General features: G+C 49.8%; 1 protein-coding gene and 1 long non-coding RNA gene across 4 annotated transcripts in view; one reads left to right on the top strand and one right to left on the bottom strand.

The window, feature by feature from the left end:
- LOC145723011 (uncharacterized) lies at positions 1-4,951 on the bottom strand. The gene is made up of 2 exons (XR_014147711.1): positions 4,829-4,951; positions 1-3,779 (listed from the first exon to the last, which is right to left on the bottom strand). It is a non-coding gene; the product is annotated as an uncharacterized LOC145723011 (long non-coding RNA).
- Positions 4,952-6,405: 1,454 nt separating this feature from the next.
- TRAM2 (translocation associated membrane protein 2) overlaps positions 6,406-20,293 on the top strand; it is a 67,533-nt gene continuing 53,645 nt past the window's right edge. The window contains exon 1 of one of the 3 annotated variants that reach the window (XM_081828412.1): positions 6,406-6,667. In XM_081828412.1, the coding sequence (XP_081684538.1) occupies positions 6,548-6,667 (120 nt within the window). In that variant the 5' untranslated portion in view covers positions 6,406-6,547. Of the gene's footprint in view, positions 6,668-12,623; positions 12,909-20,293 lie in introns of those variants that run through there. The other 2 variants (XM_006748667.2, XM_081828415.1) reach the window with 2 other exon arrangements.

Here is a 20,293-nt window from a genome sequence, read left to right as displayed (position 1 = left end):
TTGCACTGTTTCACTGTTTTAAATTTTAAACATACATAAAAGCTGCAAGTGGTCACACAGAATGACAGAATTGAAGCCACACGTACTATTTCTTCAGCTGTAAAATCACTGTGCTGGAATTGTTTCCAATTTGTGGTTCAAATGCAAGCTTCTAAAGTACCCTTGGGCTGGAGACATGACTGGGCTAGAAACAAGCTCAGATGATTGTAGTTGGATATGAACTTACTCAAAACAAACGGGTGCATCTGAGACCCCATATATTAGGGGTCGACTGTATATATGAGAGTTACTAGGATTAACCTGCATATAGAATGCAATGCTTATCAAAACATAAATAATAAAAATGTGCTGAGTTGGAACTTACATTTTTGTTATCAAGACTCAACAACAGCTACAACGATTGCTTAGAACTTAGAACCAAAACACTTGGGTGAGGGGGGAGGTGCTTTTATCGCTAACATTGTTTAGGATTGTCATGGTGATAATACAAAAAAGCATATCCAATTTTTAGGTACTTTTGCCATTTAAAAATTTTTTTTAAATTTTTGAAATAATTTTAGATTTGTAAGAGAGTTGTAAAAATGGGATAGAGAATCTTCATAAATCTTTCACCTTGCTTATAGAAGCGTGGCACATTTAACGAAACACGGAAATTAACACTGGTACAATGCTATTAACCACTCTATAGGCTATGTGGATTTCATTAGTTTTCACTAATGTCCTTTTTCTGTTTCAGGGTTTAATCCAGGATACCACATTGCATTTAGAGGTTTATCATTGTTTTAAAATTCTTTATAGATCATGCAGCTCCTTAGTGCTTGCTGCCAGGGACGACCACTCCTACAGCCCTGCCCTTTGTATACCACTGATTCCACTAAACTGCTGTGATACTGGGGGCAAGAAGCTCTGATAGCTGTGAAGCCTCACTCTTTGGCCAAAGGTGGTATTGAGTCTGATATAATATGCTGCGCTACCAGAGCACACACAGTCCACTTTGTCAAGCTGGAGACCCTTCAGCCAGACATTCCAACAGTAACTGCCAGGGGTATGACATTTGCAAGGTTCATGTTCCTTCTGCAAGAAACCAGAAAGTAAGGATGGCTTTGGACAAGAATGCTGTGTGTCCTGTGAGGCAAAGATGTGAAAATATATAGAGGAAAAAAAAATCACTATGCAGATCCTTCTGGATGCCTGCTCCACACCCATTCTCCCCTTTTCCTTGCAATCAGAATTCTTATTTTATTCAAGTAAGGGGTAGCCAGATCTTCAAAGGAGGTGAGAAATTTCTGCCAGCTCTCTGAGGATGTCTCCCTGGTGAGGTTAATCCAATTATGTTAATTCCATTCACCTTGCCAATGACTGGTTTAGGAATGGGCATGGGATGCAATTCTGGCCAGTGAGGCATCAGGAGAAGTCTGGGGTTTCTGGGCAAGTTTTCTTCACTCTTCAAAATGCCCCTCTCCCTCTTGTCTGAGTTTTGGGTCTTGTTGTATGAAGGAATGAATAAAGAATGCCTGGAGCTATTGCAGCCACTTTGTAACCATGAGGGACAAATCTGAGACAAAAGCAAACAGAGTGGCAAAATGGGAAGATAGTGAGACCCTAGTTTTCGATGAATCATTTACTTCTGGGAATGAACTAATTTAGGACTTCTTGGTATGTGAGAAAATACATTTTCCATTTGTTGGGGATAATGGTTACATTTATACCAGCGCAGGCAACAGCATCTCTCATTCAATCATTCATTCAACCAACGCTTGGTGAGAACATACTATGTGGGATTCTTATGCTTGGTGCTATTGGAATATGAGAGCAAATGGCTAGATTCCTGCCCTGAAGGGTGACACTATCGGGGGGGGGGTGGTAAAACTCATAGACAGATACACTGATTGCTGCTACCTGAGAGATGTGCACAGTACAGTGCGCGTGCCTCCAGCCCAGTGCCCTGAAGACAGCTTGGCGAAGGAAGAGATACATGCTCTTTATCTTGAAGGACAGTTACCATTTTGGCAAAGGGACACCAAACAAAGGCCTTGTGAGGGGAACAAAAACATAAAGATTGGAAGCTACATGGTCTGTTCTGGAAAGAGGGGCTACTCCAATTTAGTTAAGAGTTGGTGTGGCAGAATTATCAGCAGCCATGATGGGACAGGTGGAGAGACAGACGGTATGGCCCTGATCAGTGCCACACTTTAAGAAGCCTGAAAGGCTACAGGATGGTCTAGCAAAGGGAACCCTGTGCTGACCTGCTGGTCTGAGTCCTGGTTCAGCTACCTACTAATTATGTGGCCCTTGGTCATTCATGTGTCTCAGAAGAGCAACAACAGGGCTTGGTAATAACCATCTTGCCTCCCTCACAGGGCTACTGTAAAGTGCAATAGAAACAGGAGAGCTAATTATTTCCTCCACCTCCAGATGTAACTATATATATATTCACCCATTCTTAGGTCCTTGCCCCAGCCTGAGGAGTTTTCCCTCTTCCCCTTATGGTTGGAGCTGTTCTCCTTGATTTCTTCAATGATCTCTAGGATTAATATTTACAGTATTTTCAGTTCCTCCTTCTCTCTCCTGTTTCTTCTCCAAACAGACTCCAATCTCCAAATATATATGTAATTTAAAGATCCTGCCTTAGATCCTCTATATCCCCCAAGACACCATCCATTTCCCTTTTCCTCACCAAACTTCTCAAAAGAATAGACTACTTTCTCACCTCCTTTTCTCATCTTCTACCCATAGTTAAGCCCACTCCAAGGTCCAGTTAAAAATGGCTCTCAAAAAAAAAAAAAAAAGGGTGCTCTCAAAGGCCATAATGAGTGCATCGGGGGGCTTCATTTTATTCGCATCCTGCCCGATTTACCCTAGCCTTGTGAACTGTGTCCTGGCTTCCTGCACCCTGTACTTTCCTTTTTCTCCTCCTCCCTTCTCAGCTCAAGGTTCCCCACCTTGGACGCTACTGCCCTCAGGCCTTTTCTCACTCAGCACACTCTCCCGGGATCGCTTACTTTTAACCTCACGGCTTGAGTAGTCCCATTGCAGATGAACCAGATACCTTTAATTCTGAGTTTCCCTCCCTAACTGCAGTCCAACTGTTTGTTGTTGTTGTTTTAAAGATTTTATTTATTTATTTGACAGAGAGAGACACAGCGAGAGAGGGAATACAAACAGGGGGAGTGGGAGAGGGAGAAGCAGGCTTCCCGCCCAGCAGGGAGCCCTATGCGGGGCTCGATCCCAGGACCCTGGGATCATGACCTGAGCCGAAAGCAGACGCTTAACTGACTGAGCCACCCAGGCGCCCCCACATAGTTTTTTTAATGGTGCCACCGTCATTTATATCATCCCGGCCTTAAGTTTTGACTCCTTTAACTCTTAATAGATCTTAAATTAAAGCAGTCACCAGGGGTGTCTGAGTGGCTCAGTTGGTTAAGCATGTGCCTTTGGCTCAGGTCATGATCCCAGGGTCCTGGGATTGAGTCCCTCATCGGGCTCTTTGCTCACCAGGGAGCCTGCTTCTCCCTCTGCCTCTCTCTCTGTCTCTCATGAATAAATAAATAAAATCTTTAAAAAAAAAAAAGGCAGTCACCAAATCCGGTCAAAAGGTCAGCTGGGACTGCGGTCATCTAAAGACTTGACGAGGGCTAGAGGATCTGCTTCCAAGGTGGCAAGCCTGGCAGATTAGTGCTGGTTGTTGGGAGGAGGCCTTGGTTCTTGGCCATGTGGACCTCTCCATAAAGCTGCCTGACTTCACGACATGGCAGCCGGCTTCCTCCAGAACAAGTGACCTAAGACAGAAAGGGGAAAACCAAAATGTCTTTCACGTCCTAGTCTTGGGAGTCACACACCATCACTTATGCCATATTCTATTTGTTAGAAGTGATCCACTAAGTCCAGCCCACATTCAAGAGGAGGGATTAATCACCACTTCTTGAAGGGAGGAGTATCAAAGAATTTGAGGACATATTTTTTTTTTTTTAAGATTTTATTTATTTATTTGAGAGAGACAATGAGATAGAGAGAGCATGAGAGGGGATGGGGTCAGAGGGAGAAGCAGACTCCCCGCCGAGCAGGGAGCCCGATGCAGGACTCGATCCCAGGACTCCAGGATCATGACCTGAGCCGAAGGCAGTCGCCTAACCAACTGAGCCACCCAGGCGCCCCTTGAGGACATATTTTAAAACCACCACACATGGATTGTCTTATCTTTCTGTCCCTGGTAACTAGCACGGTGTTTGGCACTTAGTAGGTGCTCAATAGATATTTCTAATGGAATGGTGTGTTAAAGGGGGAGATACTGGAGGCAGGGTATCTATGGGTAATTAGTGTGGGCCAGGTAAAGAATGGTGGGGGCGGGGGGTTGTTGGGAGGTTGTTCTGAGGTGCTGAGATTCATAGGATCCATGACTGGATGAGGGGTTAGGAAGAGGTCTGTCTGGGGTTGAAGATGGTTTTGAAACTAGGACTTAGAGATGGCTGGGATGGCTGAAGTAGGCATCTAGTGCTTCCTCCATGGGGTTGTAAGGTAATGAATATCAAACCATGCATCCAAGAACGCTTTGTCTAACTGTTCAATTGCATTTGAAAGGACTCAGGGCTGGCAATCATTAGTATGAGCACTAAGCTATCCCCTTTACTTTAGGTTTCTCATTTGCAAACCTGGAGGTTATAATCCCTAACTATCTCCTAGGACTTTTGGCCTGAATACAGGCCGAGGTTGGCAATATCCCACTTTATGCAAGAAATTCCCACCACGATATCCTCTACAAATGGTCATGGGGAAACACGAGGAAAGTATTAGGTTGGACCATCTGAAATGCTGGTATTCTAATTCTAACCTGACAGATGTGGCTGCCGCTTGAAAATAGGAACACCTTTTCACAGGTGGAAAATTAAGATGCTCTGGAGTTCTTGATCTTTCTACTCCTCATGAAACTCGGGTCCAACTTTAAGAAAGGTCAGTCTTGGGCGCCTGGGTGGCTCAGTTGATTAAGCGACTGCCTTCAGCTCAGGTCATGATCCTGGAGTCCCAGGATCAAGTCCCGCATCATCGGGCTCCCTGCTCGGCAGGGAGTCTGCTTCTCCCTCTGACCCTCCCCCCTCTCATGCTCTCTCTCTCTCATTCTCTCTCTCAAATAAATAAATAAAATCTTTAAAAAAAAAAAAAAAGGTCAGTCTTGAAGTTAAATGTTTAGTCCAATGTAGGCAATATTTTCCCATTTCCTGAAGCCAGATAAATTAAAGACCAAAGACTGTATCTAAATACTGATGAGTGAAGAAACTTCAGATGTAAAATTTATCTAGGAAGTCAAGGTAAGTCCAGTCTCAATCACATTTCCCACACCGTGCCATGTTTAAGAAATCATATTTACTTAAAAGTGAAATAACTCTGGACCTAATGAAAAGGAGAATAGGAATTAAACAGTTCTTTGTTCATTTTGCATTTTCGCACATCTAGAAAGTGATTAGTTGACTCCTTCATTACCGGTAGGCATAAATCCAATATTTGCCTATATAAGTTAATTTGTTAAAAATACATTTTGTCCTTTCCAGGAGTACTTTTAAAACTTAATATTAAATAGAAACTTTACATGAGACAGTGCCTTCTTTTTTTCTTCTTCAGATCAATTAATATTTAAGGCAGACTCTGGGTAAGACGTGTATAACTAATTGATAGTAGCACAAAAGTCTCAGAAGTTAGCAAAACTGCACCCATCCATCCACTCTCCTCACTGGAATACAGGGGCCCCCGGGGCAGGTCTTTTTTGTTTGTTTGCTGCGTATTCCCAACAATCTGAACCGTGCCTAGGTCACTGCAAGCTCTCAATAAACACTCGGTTGACCGGAGGTTCATTGATCATCCGTGCCTGGCGCTGCGGCCAGCGAGAAGGCCCGCCGGCAGCTCCCCTCCCTCCACCGAACCTGCGCTGCTCTCGGCCCCGCAAGCCCGGGAGTATCCGGCTACCCGACCCACCCCGCCCTCCGCCGGGCCGCGGCCTCCCCGGCCCTTCCCTTCCCGCGGAGGAAGGAGCGGGCGCCGAGAAGTGGGAAACCCGGGCCCACTTCCTGTCCCGGCAAGGCCGGGCGTCAGCGCCCCCCGCGGCCTGCTCCCTGCGCGCGGCAGGCGGCCGGGCCGCAGCAGCGAGAATGCGGCGGGGCGCGGGGCCAGGGGACCCGAGCCGCGCTCGCCGCCCCGCGCGCCGGCCCCGCCCCGCCCCCCCTACCCCGCTCCCCTCCACCCCGCTCCCCTCCGACTCCGCGCGTCCCGGCGGCCAGAGGGTTAAGCGCGCGGGGGGCGGGGCCGCAGCGAGGCCGGCGCGCCGAGTGCGGGCCGCGGGTGGGGAGGGGGCTGCGGCCGGGGGCGGTTCCGGGCGGCGGGGGCGGGGGCGGGCGGAGGAAGGGGGCGGGCCCCAGAAGTTGTTCGGCGCTAGGCCGGCGGGCGGGAGGGCGAGCGGGGCAGCGGGCCGGCGGGCGGACCGGGCCGGGGCTGGAGAAGTTTGCGCGGCGGCTCGAGAGCGCAGGGTGCTGGCCCCGCCGGCCGCTGCGCGCCCGCTGCCATGGCTTTCCGCAGGAGGACGAAAAGTTACCCGCTCTTCAGCCAGGAGTTCGTCATCCACAACCATGCGGACATCGGCTTCTGCTTGGTGCTCTGCGTCCTCATCGGGCTTATGTTCGAGGTGAGCGAGACTGGGGAGGGGGTGCCCCCTCTCGTGCGTCGCGGGACGTAGCCCTGCAGGTCCTGCGGGTCCTCGTCCGAGCCAGGGCGCCTGGCTGCCATGTACGCTCTCTGCACCCCGGCTTTGTGCACTCTGCGCCCCCTTGGCCTCCTGGTCATCCCGGACGCCACCCCTCAGCTCTGCGGCCGCGCCAGCCTTGCCCTGCTCTGCCGCCCCCTTGAGCACCCACACTATCCTGCAGCGCTCTCTGCAGCCCTGGATCCTAAGCCTGGCCTCGAACCAACCGCAGCGCTGCCACCCTGGCCCAACCAGTGGGGTTTCCTTTCTGGTGTCCGGGAGGCAAGCCCGGAGACTCCCAGACCCGCGGTCATTGCACAATTCCCCCTCCCAAGCGGTGGCTGCCAGCTCCTCTGGGCTTTTCCAGCGGGAGGGACCCTGACTCTTTTCCACGTCCCACCTGGTTTTCCAGGTCTCATGCATCCTCACCTCTGGAAGGTGCTCAGGGTGTTCACGTGTGGCCCTGACCCTGTCCCAGCAGTGCCCTTCTGCCATCCTCCCCGCCCCCCCCTTTTTTTTGCCCTTGCCGAAAAGGCCAGGTTTCATATACCCTTTATTACCCTGAGGACTGTCCCTTTAGATCCATCTGTGGTGGAGCCAGAGCTTCTCCCCTGTTACAGGGGCAAGGAGAGGAACAGGGATATTCTCTGCTTTTAGGGGAAAGATGATTCTCTCAGAGCTGTGGGGGACAGGGGGTGGAGAGGATGGGGTCCGACCACGGACAGCAGTGCCGTGGTGTAGGCCTCACCAAGCAGAGTTTTAGTAAGCCTGCTGGGGGTCAGAATCCAAGGGAATGACTGAGTGCTCGGGAGAGGGAGAAAAACGTGATATCCAAAGTGGGAAGAACTGGAAGAAAGTGAGTATAGGGCTTACTCTGGTATATCTTGTCTCAAGAGTGAGATTGGTGAGTGACACTCCCCTCACTCTCACTCACTCTCCTTTGAGGCGTGCCTGGTCCTCCCTGCTGGGTAGTGTTGCTTATCTGCATTCTCAGGGATGGGTTAGGAAGCTGTAACCATTTATAAACGGCCTTGGAGAAGAAGGATTCCTAGTGTGGCTAATTTCTCCTTCAGTGTCCCTCTCTCTCTGGGTTCCTTGTGTCCCCTCTGTGGATGACAAGGGTTCTATTTGGGCCTGAAGTGGCCCTCAGGCTGGGGACATTTTCGTGGTGGTGAGTCAGGGTTGGATGTGTGAATGCGTCCTTGGCTGGCCTTCGGGGTCTGTAGGAAATAAACCTGGGACCAGGATTGGGGTCTGCACTCCAGCTTTTGCTAGGGCTCCTGCCTTTCAGTCCCTCCCTCCTTCCTTCCCCCACCCCCACAGCTCTCATGGCATATTCACCCTGACTTTGTCAAGCCAGGGCCGTCCCTGGGTCCCCGTCTCTGCCCTGTCACTAGTCCAGACTGAAAAATTGACTGCAGCCTCAGTTTCCCCTTGGCTAAAGAGGTTAGTAAAACCTGTCTTCCTCACAAGGTTATTGGAAGGTTCAACTGAGATCATGTAAGCAGTAAGAGCCAGAACGGATTCCACAAATGTGAAAACGCGTCGCTTGTTGCCGAAGCCCCGTTACTATTGATCATAGTACTAGCTTTAATGAAATAAGAATTTTGTTTTGTGCAGCCCATACCCTCAGTATCTATTTGCTGTCCTCCGTTCTAAGAGGCCTCCCAATGCCTTGTCACCAGTCTTGGAGGGTGTGGTTGGACAGACACACGTGACCGCTGTAGACCTCATAGGCACACTCTCTTTAGCCGCGGGTCTCTCGCATAGCCTTGTGCCTCTCTGCTGCGTTCCGGGCAGTTGCTAAGGCTCGTGGCTCTGTGGGTTTTATCGTTGCTTCAAAGAGCTGCTTAGGGTTTGAGCTCTGTACCTCCTTCCCTCTCCTGCCTTCAGCCTTGTGGAAAGTCCTTTGCATGAAACCTGGGACTTTGTGGGAGTTGAAAAGTGCTAGGAGCCCTTACTCCCACTCCCTGACAGAAGAGGAAGGTCCAGGATGGAGGAAATAACAAAAATGCCTTCCCCGGTTCCCCGTCTTGGGATTGGCTGGGGGAATGTGGAAAGGGCCCTTGCCGAAATGCCCTGCAGACTGACTCCCTCTTCCCGCCACCCTCTATCTGCAGAAGCTTATACCTGCAACGGTTGGGCTTACAGGGCAGAGCACCTTTTCTAGAAGGGGCCTCGGAGGTACATTGTGGGATTGTCGGTGTATGCTGGTATGTGAGAGAGAGGGCCATGCCCAAACCTCCCTTCTGAAGGACACGTGTTCTGCTGTGTTCGGCACATAGGTCCTTTTTGTCTATGCCTGACAACTGACTCTGAGGAGGTAGGAGAGAGAGTCAGGTTTTTGGAGCTCTGCTCTCCGTACCAAAAGAGCAGAAATAACTCGGTTGGTCCTAGGGACCTCAGAGAGACACATGTGGGCTTCACATTTGGGGTAAAGCCAGGGGTGGCTCCTCATAAGCCAGCACAGGACTTACTGGATACATCTACTTAAGGGTCTTCTGGGTTCTCCCCTGGAGATGTGGTGTATATGTAGGGATGCATGTGGGAGGGGGGGCAGTCCAGCCCTTAACAAGCTTTTTCCTAGAAGTGAGAATAGAAGGAGGTGGCAAGGGAAGGGGGACACAGGGAGAGAGGACGTCAGGCTCTTGGGTTTCTAATTTGGACAGGGCTAGAGTTCCTTCATTCAGAAGCTGAGTCAGGAAAACCCATTTAGGATTCTTGCCACAAAGAGTGACTCTCCTGGCCACTCCTCCCTCGGGGTCCCCCGCCCAGCCCCTGCCTATGAGCTGGACCCCTCTGCCCCCACCCCAGGCCACTGCAGCCCTGGCATCCTGACTGGTCTCCATCTCACCTGTGCCTTACCCTTCCCCAACTCACCCTCAGCTCTCCAGCATTTCGGGGGACCCTAGGACTTCAGTTCTATCCTCTGGGAGAGGCTGACTCCAAATTTCCTCCCTGGGGATCACTGCCTTTGGGGAACACACATGAAAGTGCCCCTCCCTCCTCCCTTCTGGTTTAGTTTTGGGTCGTCCTAAAATTCCGTCTCCCATTTCCAAGGCAGAGGGCAGGTTCTTCGCCCTGCACCCAGGTTTTCTTTCCATTCCGCAAGGCTGTTTGGAATAGAGCTGTTCTGTGTAGCCACAAGCACTTGGCTAAAAAATGTCAGGAATGTGGAGCTTTATTTTTTTCCCCCTCCTTCCCTTCTAGCTTTCTCTTTCTTAACTCTGCTTTCGGGGGAGTTGGTGCAAGTGGGAGTTTTCTACCCAGCGGCTTGGGTCTTCAGTCCTGGCTGCGGTGGAGTCGGCCTGACCCTCCTTCGGGGTGTGGGCCGCCAGCTGGGGGGTGTGTGCGTGCGTCAGACCTGAAAGCAGCCTTCCCCTCCCCTTTCCCTTTGCTTTCCAGTGGCCTGTTCAGTGCCACGTTTCAAACTGAAACAGGCAGGGGAAGAGGAAAACTCTCTCATTAGTGAATGGAGAATGAGAAAAAGGCGGCGGGGGCGAAGGGGGGGGGGAGCATCGAACAGAGAGGAAGCAATTATACATTACCTCTAAAATGTCATTTTGAAACAGAAACTTTTTTGTTGGTTTTAAAGCTCATTTGCAGGCTCTGCTGGTTCTGTGGCAAGGAAATGTTTCTAAAATTCTAGGCCTGTCATTTGTAGGTTCAGTTCCCAGTTTGGTCTGCGATGACTTAAGGGTTCAGGACCCAGAGACCTTTTCCAATGGTGGCTGGGTTTGCTTCTTTTGGAAGTAGCTGTGGTAGGGCTACCTTCTTCCCTGTTCCTGACACCGTGATTGACTTGCCGGGATGATGTGTCTTCGGTGTATACAGTGGGAGTCCTGTTAGTACAGGGGCGCCGTGGCATCTGTTTACATCCTCCCAGACATACAGATCGGCATTATAACCCGAAGCCAGGCTGCTGCTCCTGTCTATTAGCATTGTGAAACAGTTCTGCTTCTATTGTGTTTCTGTGAAGGAGAGGTTCGTCAATGGCGCAGACCTGCATCTGTGCACACTGGTTATTTCTTTGACTACCTTCTAATGCGTGTTTGAAGATGTTTCTCCGCCAGCTTTTACAGCTTTTTTTTACAGCTTTGACTTTATGCATCATCCTCTCTAGGCTCTGACATCATCCTTCAGTGGTGTTTTGGAGAAATTAGCCCAGGGAAACTGAGAAGGGTGACTTACTCTCTTGGGTGCCCTTGTTCTGTGGTTGGATTTCTACACACATCGCTCAGTGATCAGAGCAACAGAGCAGAAACTGGGAGCTGGTCAAGCCTCCTGGTCAAGCCTCAAGTGTTAAGCCTCGCCTGTGAGACATAATGGCCCATCAGCTATCCCTGTGTCTTCCCTTGGCCAGAATGTGATATCCAGAAAGGTGGCGTTGATCCCTTAGTGAGTTTTTGACCCTTACTTCAGGATGAAGACTGAGACCTGTAAATATACCTGGCACTGTGCCCAGCCCATGAGCACTTGATCGATGGTCTCAACGACCACACCGATCGCTGCTGTTCTTGGCTTCATTGCTGGGTCTTGCCTGCACACCTTCCACCACCACACTGGCTTGTGGGGCACCAGGGTTGCGTTTCATTTTAGATGTGACGTGCGTTGCCATGAGACTTGGCCCCCACGTTTTCCATTGCTGGCCATTCTGCTCACCAAAGGGAATTTTTGCTCGACACTGGGTCCCTCTTTTCCCCAGGGCGCCCGGGGGACAGCTGCTCTTGCGAGAACATCTGTTTTCTCTCTGACATCCTGCTCATTAGAACCAGGGCTGTGGGTCTCTGGGCGGCCCCTGTCAGCTGTGTGGAGGGGTCAGAACCATGAGGAGACCACCGTGCACGCTAAGTAGGTGCCACTTTTCTCTCGCTCGCTCCGTTGTCTGAGTCCTCGGTTGCCGGTTGGTTTCTTGGGGGCACTGTCCGGACCAGTCACAACACAGCTCCTCAGTCCTGACTGTTTGTAGAGTACATGTGTTGCTATGGTGAAAACTTCACTCTGGCAGGCATGAGCTCCCTTTTGATCTGCTTGGTCGTGGGCAGGGGCCCCAGAAATCACTCCGTGGCAGAGCTGATGGACCTCCCGTTCCCACCCTGGTAAATGATGAAGCCAGAGGCTTGATAAGACCGGATTAGAGTTCCCAAACGACAGAAGTGCTTTCTAATCAGCGAGAGCGCTCTGAGCAGGCTTTGGTGGGAAACTGCCCCGATACTATCTCTTCTCCTTTTCATCCCACGCTGCGTATCTGGTATCCATTGGTACCTCATGGTTAAAGAAAGGGGTGGGGGAAAAAAGGAAAAGAAAACGGTAAAACTACTACCATGGCTCCTGATGCAGCCCTTCTTATTTCACAAGCCGGCCTTTATCTTTTACCCAGTCCGTTGCTCTGCCTTGATTTACCTCCGCTGTCTCAAGTGTCCCGCGGTAGAGGAGAACCCAACCCAACCTCGTCACAGCTGGTTGGCGTTGCGAGTTCACTGTGTGGTTTAAAGAGCTTTGCAGGCAGCTCTTCTGGCCAGTGTGGGTTCCCACAGCGTTCCTTGCTTTTCAGCCGAGGAAGTGGAGCCCGATTGTGGGGGTGGGGGGTGATCTGAGGCCCCTGAAGCCCTCTGGTGCGTTTGCTGGAGCCCAGGGTTAGGTGAGGCGCTGCTCCGTGGCTCTCCGCCCCAGCCACGTTGCCTCTTGACGGCTTCCCTCATTTGTCTTGAGGGGTTGGCAACACTTTCCATCTGTGAAATGCTTTCCTAGCCTCACCCTGTAATCTGGATGGTTTATGGGGGTTGTCATACCCATCCAGAGCCTGGCTTCCAGAGGAGAGACTTGGCCAAGGACCAGTCCCTCCGAGTTAGAGTCGGAGCCAAAATAAGAATTCAGCAACGTCTGGCTCCCATTTAGAGCTCAGCCCTAACGCTTCCATGAACAGGGGAGTCTATGGAATGTAGCCACAGGCTGCTTTATTTTTCTTTGTCTGAGTGGAATCTGTTTATTACCCAGAAGTAATGTCTGCAGGTCATTGTTCCACTTGGAGGCTTTTCTGCCTGGGACAGTCACGGAAATTCGCATCTCCCCGAGAGGGACCACAGAGAAGGACCCTCACGTGTGGACCACATGTGAGCATAGGTGAACGGGCAGGGGCTTCACCTACCGTGAAAGTTACTGCCTGTTGTTCGCGGACATCTGGGTAAGCGGAGCTACCTCTGGCTGTTCTGTTTTCCCTGCCCTTATCCTCAAGTTGATATTGTGGCCATAGCTCAAGGGCATATCTTTGCTTCGCATTTCACCAGCTGAAGGGCTAGGGGGAAACCTAGAAGCCACCTACTATGTTTATAGAAAAGGAAAATAAGCCTCCCAGAGGTTGGGAGATTTGCCTGGGACAGTGAGAGGGAATTTTTGGCAAATGTGGGGCTTGAACCTACATCTTCTGACTCAAGTCTAGGGAATTTTCTACACGTCTGCCTGCTGGAATTCTCGATGCTACCTTTGAATGCAAGGGTATGTGAGGAAGCATTGCAATTGATATATCTTTCTTAAGTGTGCTACGTTCGTTAATTTGGCAGCTGCTTATTGAAATCCTGCCGTAGTCCTGTGTTGAGCTCTGAGAATGCAGATGAATAAGGTGGGGTCCTTGTCCTCAGAGAGGTCACGTGATGCGTGGTAGCTTGAAGCTGGTAAACTCTGTGGAGGGGAATCAGGTCTTGAACTTGATGTAAGTGGCAGGTGCAACTTACAAACAGTCTGTTGGGCCTCAACCTCAAACCACCGCTGTTGGTGGAAGGGGGTGGTTTATTGAGACCCAACACCCTGAGTGTGGGGTTGTCAGTTGTTGGAGGACAAGAGTGGTGGTCATTTAGAAACTTGTGAGGAACAGCTGGTACTCTTGTACTTTATAGCTTTGACCAAAGGCTGGGCATATGTGTGTGCGTGCACACGTGCATGCCCATGTGCAGATGTGATTTCTAGTACTAGGTGGTCTTTATTTATTTATTTTTTTAAGATTTATTTACTTGAGAGAGAGAGCGCGAGCAAGCGTGTGAGTTGAGGCAGAGGGAGAGGGAGAATCTCAAGCAGACTCTCTGCTGAGCATGGAACTTAATCCCAGGACCCTGAGATCTTGACCTGAGCCTAAATCGAGTCAGATGCTTAACCGACTGAGCCAACCAGGAGCCCCTAGGAGGTCTTTATTAATTGAGGTTAAGAGAACTCTTCCAAGAGCGCCTGGGTGGCTCAGTTGTTAAGTGTCTGCCTTCGGCTCAGGTCATGCTCCGCGGGAAGCCTGCTTCTCCCTCTCCCACTCCCCCTGCTTATGTTCCCTCTCTCGCTGTGTCTCTCTCTGTCAAATAAATAAATAAAATTAAAAAAATAAAAAGAACTCTTCCATATGACTTCTTGAGATTTTTACCATCAAACTCCAGCATGATCTGAGATGTTCCTTTTGGGTTAATGGAGGTGATGATCATACCTGGGGTAAGAAGGACATAATACTCTGAGCCTCAGTTGCCCTGTCTTTGAAGTAGGGTGAGGATTTCTTCATAAAGCTCCTGAAGTTTGCAAAAGCAGAGTATTTTTTTTTTACTTTATTTATTCATTTTATTATTTTTTTTAGTAGGCCCTATGCCCAACATGGAGCTCGAACTCATGACTTGGAGATCAAGAGTCTCATGCTCTACTGGCTGAGCCAGCCAGGTGCCTCAGGGCAGAGTATTATTAATCAGTTTGTTCCTTTATTTTTATTATAAAGGTATAGATACTCTCTTCTTACAGGGAATTTTAAAAAGAGACTTTTTAGTGTCCCACCCCAATAGGAAGATTTCTGTGACTTTTGGGGAGGCTGAAGGGCGTGCCTACTTCAAGACAAAAGATAGAGATGTGATTGCCGCTCCCCGCCATCCCCCCCCCGCCCCGCCCCGTTTGCTTTGAAGAATGCACAGGATCATACTGGTTAGTCAGCAAGTGTTTACAGTCTGGTCTGTGTGCCTGGTACAGTGTGGGATCTGCCAAAAGATAGCGTTGAGAGTTGGTAAGAATGTGGCTTAAGGCTTAGAGGTATCAGGGATGTATTACAGGCTCCTTTCCTGAATGTGCAGAGCAGTCTGGGGGCTCCTGACCTGAAGGAGCAATCCTGGGGTAAGCAGGCCTCCCCTCCAGCAATTCCTGGAGTCCTGCAGGAAATCACCAGGCTTGCTTCACAATGCCTGGTTTCCTGCTGAGAATTGCTTGGAACTTGGAGCAGAATTGAACTTTTCAGACCCAACACTTCTTGAGTTTAGAGCGTATGTAGTTTGTAGTCTGACTTTGCACTGGATCAACTTTTGACCTCTTGGGCAAGGAATCACTTGTTCATATGGATTTTGTGACTGATGCCTGGAAGGTAGAAAGGAATGATTGTTAGTTGTTTTTTTTTTTTTTTAGTTGCAGTTTGCCCTCTGGTTTGGCATGAAGTGTGAACACATGCCCCTCTTCCAGATTCCTCGAGGCTTGAGTCCTGACCCGGGCATGGAAGCGCGTGGTGGCGAGGGTTGGGGACTAAGACCTGGTGGCCTGGATTCTCCCTGGGGCTCTGCCGTTAAATAGCTACGTGGCCCATGCAAGCCCCTCGGCTCTCTGGGCCCCACTTGCTTGCTGTTGTGTGTCTCGGTCATGCCATTTCCACGTGGTTACACAGAACAGGGCTGGGGAATGTGTATACGACTTAAATTGCCAGTCAGAATAGGGTGGGTAGGGAAGGAGGCACCTTCCCCCCAACCACATAGGTTTAAGATTAGTCAGACTAAAGTTGTGCCTCCATTGGGTTAAGCCGTCTCTACTTCTAATCTTGTTTTCATTTCTTATTTGAGTTGAAAATCAGGTTCTAGCCTAAATTTGGGTTTGACGTGGAACCCGTGTTGGGGAAGGAGAAAATCCTCCTATTAGAAAGGAATCATCTGGGGTTGGGGGAGAGGGTAGGCTTTGTTTGTGACTTTCAAGCCAAAGGCCCTGTGGCCTCTCCGAGGCTGCCCAGGGGACTGGGGAAGAGCAAGAAGAGGGGCCCATGTCTTCTGCCCTGCCCTGTGGGTTTTACCATTCTGGTCCTCTTGAGTGTCTTCTGGGGCCCTGGGCTCGAGCAGATCTTCATACTCAGTGATGTGCTTGTCACATACACATGGACATTCATCGGTGGCTTATTTATTTGTTTTTCTCAGATCAGTAGAGTGAACCTAGTGTCTGGAACCTGACCTGTGATCTGCCACTCTCATCCCCAAGCCCCCAGCAGTGCTCTCAAGGCTTTGCCTGGCCAACTACAGCCACTCCTTCTGCGAGCCCCCCCTTCATGTGGAAGCCTCTTCCACCACTCTGACCAAAGAGCAGGCTTTCTTCCTCAAACTTAGGATAGTGAATTAAAACCAGCGCAGGGTGGAGAAGAGGTTGTGAGAGAGGCCGCAGGACTTCTTGACCTTCTTCTAGCGCCTAGCTTCAAGTGTGAGTTACCCGTGCTGTCTCTCGTTGGAAGCATCTGTGTTTGGCTCACCAAAAGTAGTCCACACTTGTGGACGCACTTGTGTCCACATCCGGCAGGCCACCAGCCACGTGCGGCTGTTCCGACTCACCAACATGGAAGGAAATAAAAAGTTCAGTTCCTTGGTCACACTGGCCACAGTTCACATCTCAGTAGTGCAGATAGAGATAGAGTGTTTCCGTCACCGCAGAGAGTTCTGGTGGACCACACCGGGGCACACGTTGCTTTCCGAGGGCTTGTTTCTGTTTGTTTTTGTAGTAGTAAGCAGTATCTTGTGGTGTGGTACTGTGGGGGAACCGTTAGAGGTCCCGAATCACCGTGGCTAAGGTCAGGGTTCTACCTCTGGTTCTATTCTGGTTTGCCATGTCCTTGCCGTGTCCTCTGGGTAAGTGGTTTCACCTCTCTGTGCTGTAGTTTACTCGTCAGTAAAAATATGCCACAGAGTTGTTGGGAGGATTAGGAGCATCAATATAAAATATGTCAGAAGTGTTGATATAAATACAGCGCTTGGAAGAAGGCCTGGCACAGCCTAAGTGCCCAATGCCTGCTACCTGTTGTTCTTACTACACTTGAGCACTTGGACAGCCTTGGGGTGACACCTTGACTCTGCAGATACCCCCTTTGCGGCTGCCTTCTCTGTTTGGAACGTAGCTGAGAAGCAGCATGGTATGGGGGGAATGCAGGGAGGGGCGTTCCGGGGCAGCCCAGGATGGCCCCAAACTGATGCCCTGACACCACACCTGGGCTAGCCGCTCGGGGTCTGACCCCTGCTCACAGCCCGCCCACACTTACTTCTCACACGGTTCTATGAAGCTTGGTTATCTGGTTCCCAAGAATACAGAAGGAAGAATGAGTTAAAATGGAGAAGTGGCTGGGGTAGCTGACAGCTGGAAGGACTATCCATTACTAAACACTTAAGAGAAATGAAGAAATGAAAAAACAAAAAACCGGGTTGGCTGGGTGGTTCAGTTGGTTAAGCATCTACCTTCAGCTCAGGGTCCTGGGATCAAGCCCCGCATCGGGCTCCCTGCTCTGCGGGAAGCCTGCTTCTCCCTCTCCCTCTGCCTCTGCTTGTGTTCCCTCTCTCTCTGTCAAATAAATTTTTTAAAAAAAAAAAAGAAAAAGAAAAAACAAAAAACCATGCATACTTGGTGTCACTTAGTATATGCACAACTTCTGTAGATTTCGAGGTTAACATGATAGACTAGCACAGTATAGGGCTTGATCATAATGATTATCTGCAGAGAAAGTAAAAGGTATACAGTATGCTCACAAACATTCTTATTTTTTTAAAGATTTATTTATTTATTTATTTATTTATTTATTTGAGAGAGAGAGAGCACAAGCAGGGAGGAGGGGCAGAGGGAGAGGGAGAAGCAGACTCCCTATTGAGCAGGGAGCCCGATGGGGGGCTCGATCACAGGACCCTGGGATCATGACCTGAGCCGAAGGCAGAGGCTTAACCAACTGAGCCACCCAGGCGCCCCTCTCACAAACATTTTTAGAAACACTTCTGTCCACAAGGATTAATGTTAAAGTTTCAATACCTAAATCTTCAGCAATAGGGAAAATTTGGATATCCAGAATGATTCAACCCCAGAAATTTCTGGCAAGCTGTGGTTTTTTTTATAGCCCTGAAATAAAAGGCAAAGTTGGTCTGTTGCAAATGTATGTTCTTACCCAAGAAATGTGGAAGAAACTTTTTTGACATTCTTCTTATCTAGCCTGGGAAATACCTTCATTCAATGTTATTTAGCCACCTGCCATTCAATTTTCTTTTTCTTATTTTAGTCATTCAGTAAGTACACTTATTCTGTGCAAGATTCTGAAATCTGAAGTGGAAGCCTGCTAACATATTTGCTGACATGCCTTGCTCTCCTGTGGTCATTTTTGGAGCTTCGAAACAAAGAAAATGAGATGCTTCTCGGTCACTGTTCCTTGAGTTTCAGGGGTCCAGATGCTCCGGGCTGACAGCCGTGGCCTTGTCAGGTTGTCACTGGCCACGTCCCACACCTTTAGCCTGCAGCTGTAGCCAGGAGTAACTTGACCAGTGTTGCTGGCTTCTCAGTCCCACCAGGTGGGCTGTTGCCCACATGGCTCAATGGATGTGAATCTGGACTGAGCTGATTCTGATTTCTGGCCTCTTTTTTCTGCAGATGTTGACTAAAGAGTGCTTTTTTTGTGAGGCACTGTTTTAGATGCTGGCAACACAGGGGAAGGCCAGGTTGCCCAATTACAGGGAACAACCTGACCATGTCATAAGGGAGCCAGGTAAGAGGAAACGAGTACAGTCTCTTGGTGATGAGTCCTACGGTTGAGCTGCCATATTGGTCTTCTGTGTCTGGTGCGCAGTAGCGTTCACTAAGTAGTGGTCTGCTGGAGGGGGTGCTTGCCCAGAATAGGGGTAGGCGGATGGTGGACCAGGCCAGGGAGAGAAGAGGATGTGAGAGGACACCAGGCAAGGGGATCAGCTCGTCCTTGTGTGTGAATACACTGCTGGGACTGGCATGCAGCCTTAGTGTACTCAGCAGGCTGGTGTCCTAGGATGCTCCGGATGAGATTGCAAATGAAGGGTCTGGTCAAGAGGCTGTGGCACTGATCCTTGTGAGAACTGCCCCCCACCCCAAAATTTCAGTCTCCACTCCAACCAGGACCCCCCCTCCCCCAACATCTGAATTCTCTGATGTCCACTGAGAGCTGCTGGAATGGCAAGGCCTCTTCTCTCCCAGTTCTCTTGCCCCAGGCTCTCTGTGTGACACAGGCAAGCAGCCCAGGCAAGGACAGCTAAAGCTAGGAGAGAGGGACAGCCTTTCCTTAGACCTCATTGTAACCCTGAGGCGTGCATTGATGTGTTGTTGCCCTTGAACAGGAATATCATTGTTTTACTGTCTTGTGTTGCCTTTGCATTATCGCTGACATGTCCTTTGAACTTATTTAAAAGGTCTTTTTTGCATCTAATATGATTTCTAATTTTTTTTAAAAGTAGAGAGGGCCTCAGCTAATGGAACATCTTTTTTTTCTCTGCCTTTTATTACTTTTTTAGCTAAATAGGCCACAAAGAGGCTTGCAGTCGAGTACTGTGGCCTTACTTAAGGAAGCTGGTTCTGTTCCAGTGTTCAGGGGGAGGTGGAGGGAGGGGGACCTTTTTTTTGTAGAGGCTTTTCTAGGGAGAGGTGAGGTGGGGACGGACATGTAGAGTTCATTGGTGGACAGAGGAAGGTAGGCATGGCCCGAATGGAGCATTTCATTTGCCAAGTTATCGAGCACTCAGTGTGTACTGGAGTCTATACCCATATCGTGTTGGGGAGTACCTGACAGGGGTGTCAGTGAAGAATTCTTTGAAGTGATCTGTCCTGTGCCTTCCATCTCTAAAATTTTGCAGACCCCTAGAAACAGATGCAATGAGACTTGCCCTTGTCTGATTTCTAGCACCTTGTTTGAACCCCTGGGGGTCTTCTTACCAAGGCCTGTTGGTGATTGTCAACAATTTTATTAATCACCCCCTACCCCCATGAGAGGTTTATGTTGTCTCCAGAAGAGAGAGAGAAAACAAGGGCATGTGTCGGGACAGAAACCCACAGTGGTCATTTCTCCCTTGCCTTGTCCCCCGCATCGAAGTCCCAGCGGTTTTACCCCCTGATTTGCTCCCAAGCCCCTTCTCACACTTAACTGTTCTTGGGCCTTAGCTCAGAGCCCTGAATGGTTCCGTGGGTCCTAGCTTGGACCTCAGCCTCTTGTCTCCTCTCTGGTCCCTTTCCACAGAGCTACCACTGATGGTCCTCAGACACAGAGCTGACCCTGGGGCTCCCTTACCTCAGATCCTTCCATGGTGCCACCTAAAGTCCGGGCTGCTTAGCATGGCGTTCTAGGCTCCTCTGAAGTCTGACTGGCCTTTGTCCTGGATCTCCTCTACTCACTCAGGCCCTGCCTCTGCCCTGCAATGCCCGTCCCCCCCCCCGCCCCTCAAATCACCGACCTGTGTTCCAGAACATCCTCTCTCTCTGTGCCTGCCTGCCTTTGTTCATGCTCCCACCCACCCCTGGGGCTTCTCTTTTCCTCTGTCATGTCTATCC

This window comes from Leptonychotes weddellii, chromosome 8 (genome assembly GCF_054177405.1).
Source record: "Leptonychotes weddellii isolate Sample4059 chromosome 8, ASM5417740v2, whole genome shotgun sequence".
In the NCBI taxonomy this organism is placed as follows: domain Eukaryota; kingdom Metazoa; phylum Chordata; class Mammalia; order Carnivora; family Phocidae; genus Leptonychotes; species Leptonychotes weddellii.
Note: the sequence above shows the minus strand (reverse complement) of the source record. Positions and strands in the feature narration are given on the sequence as shown.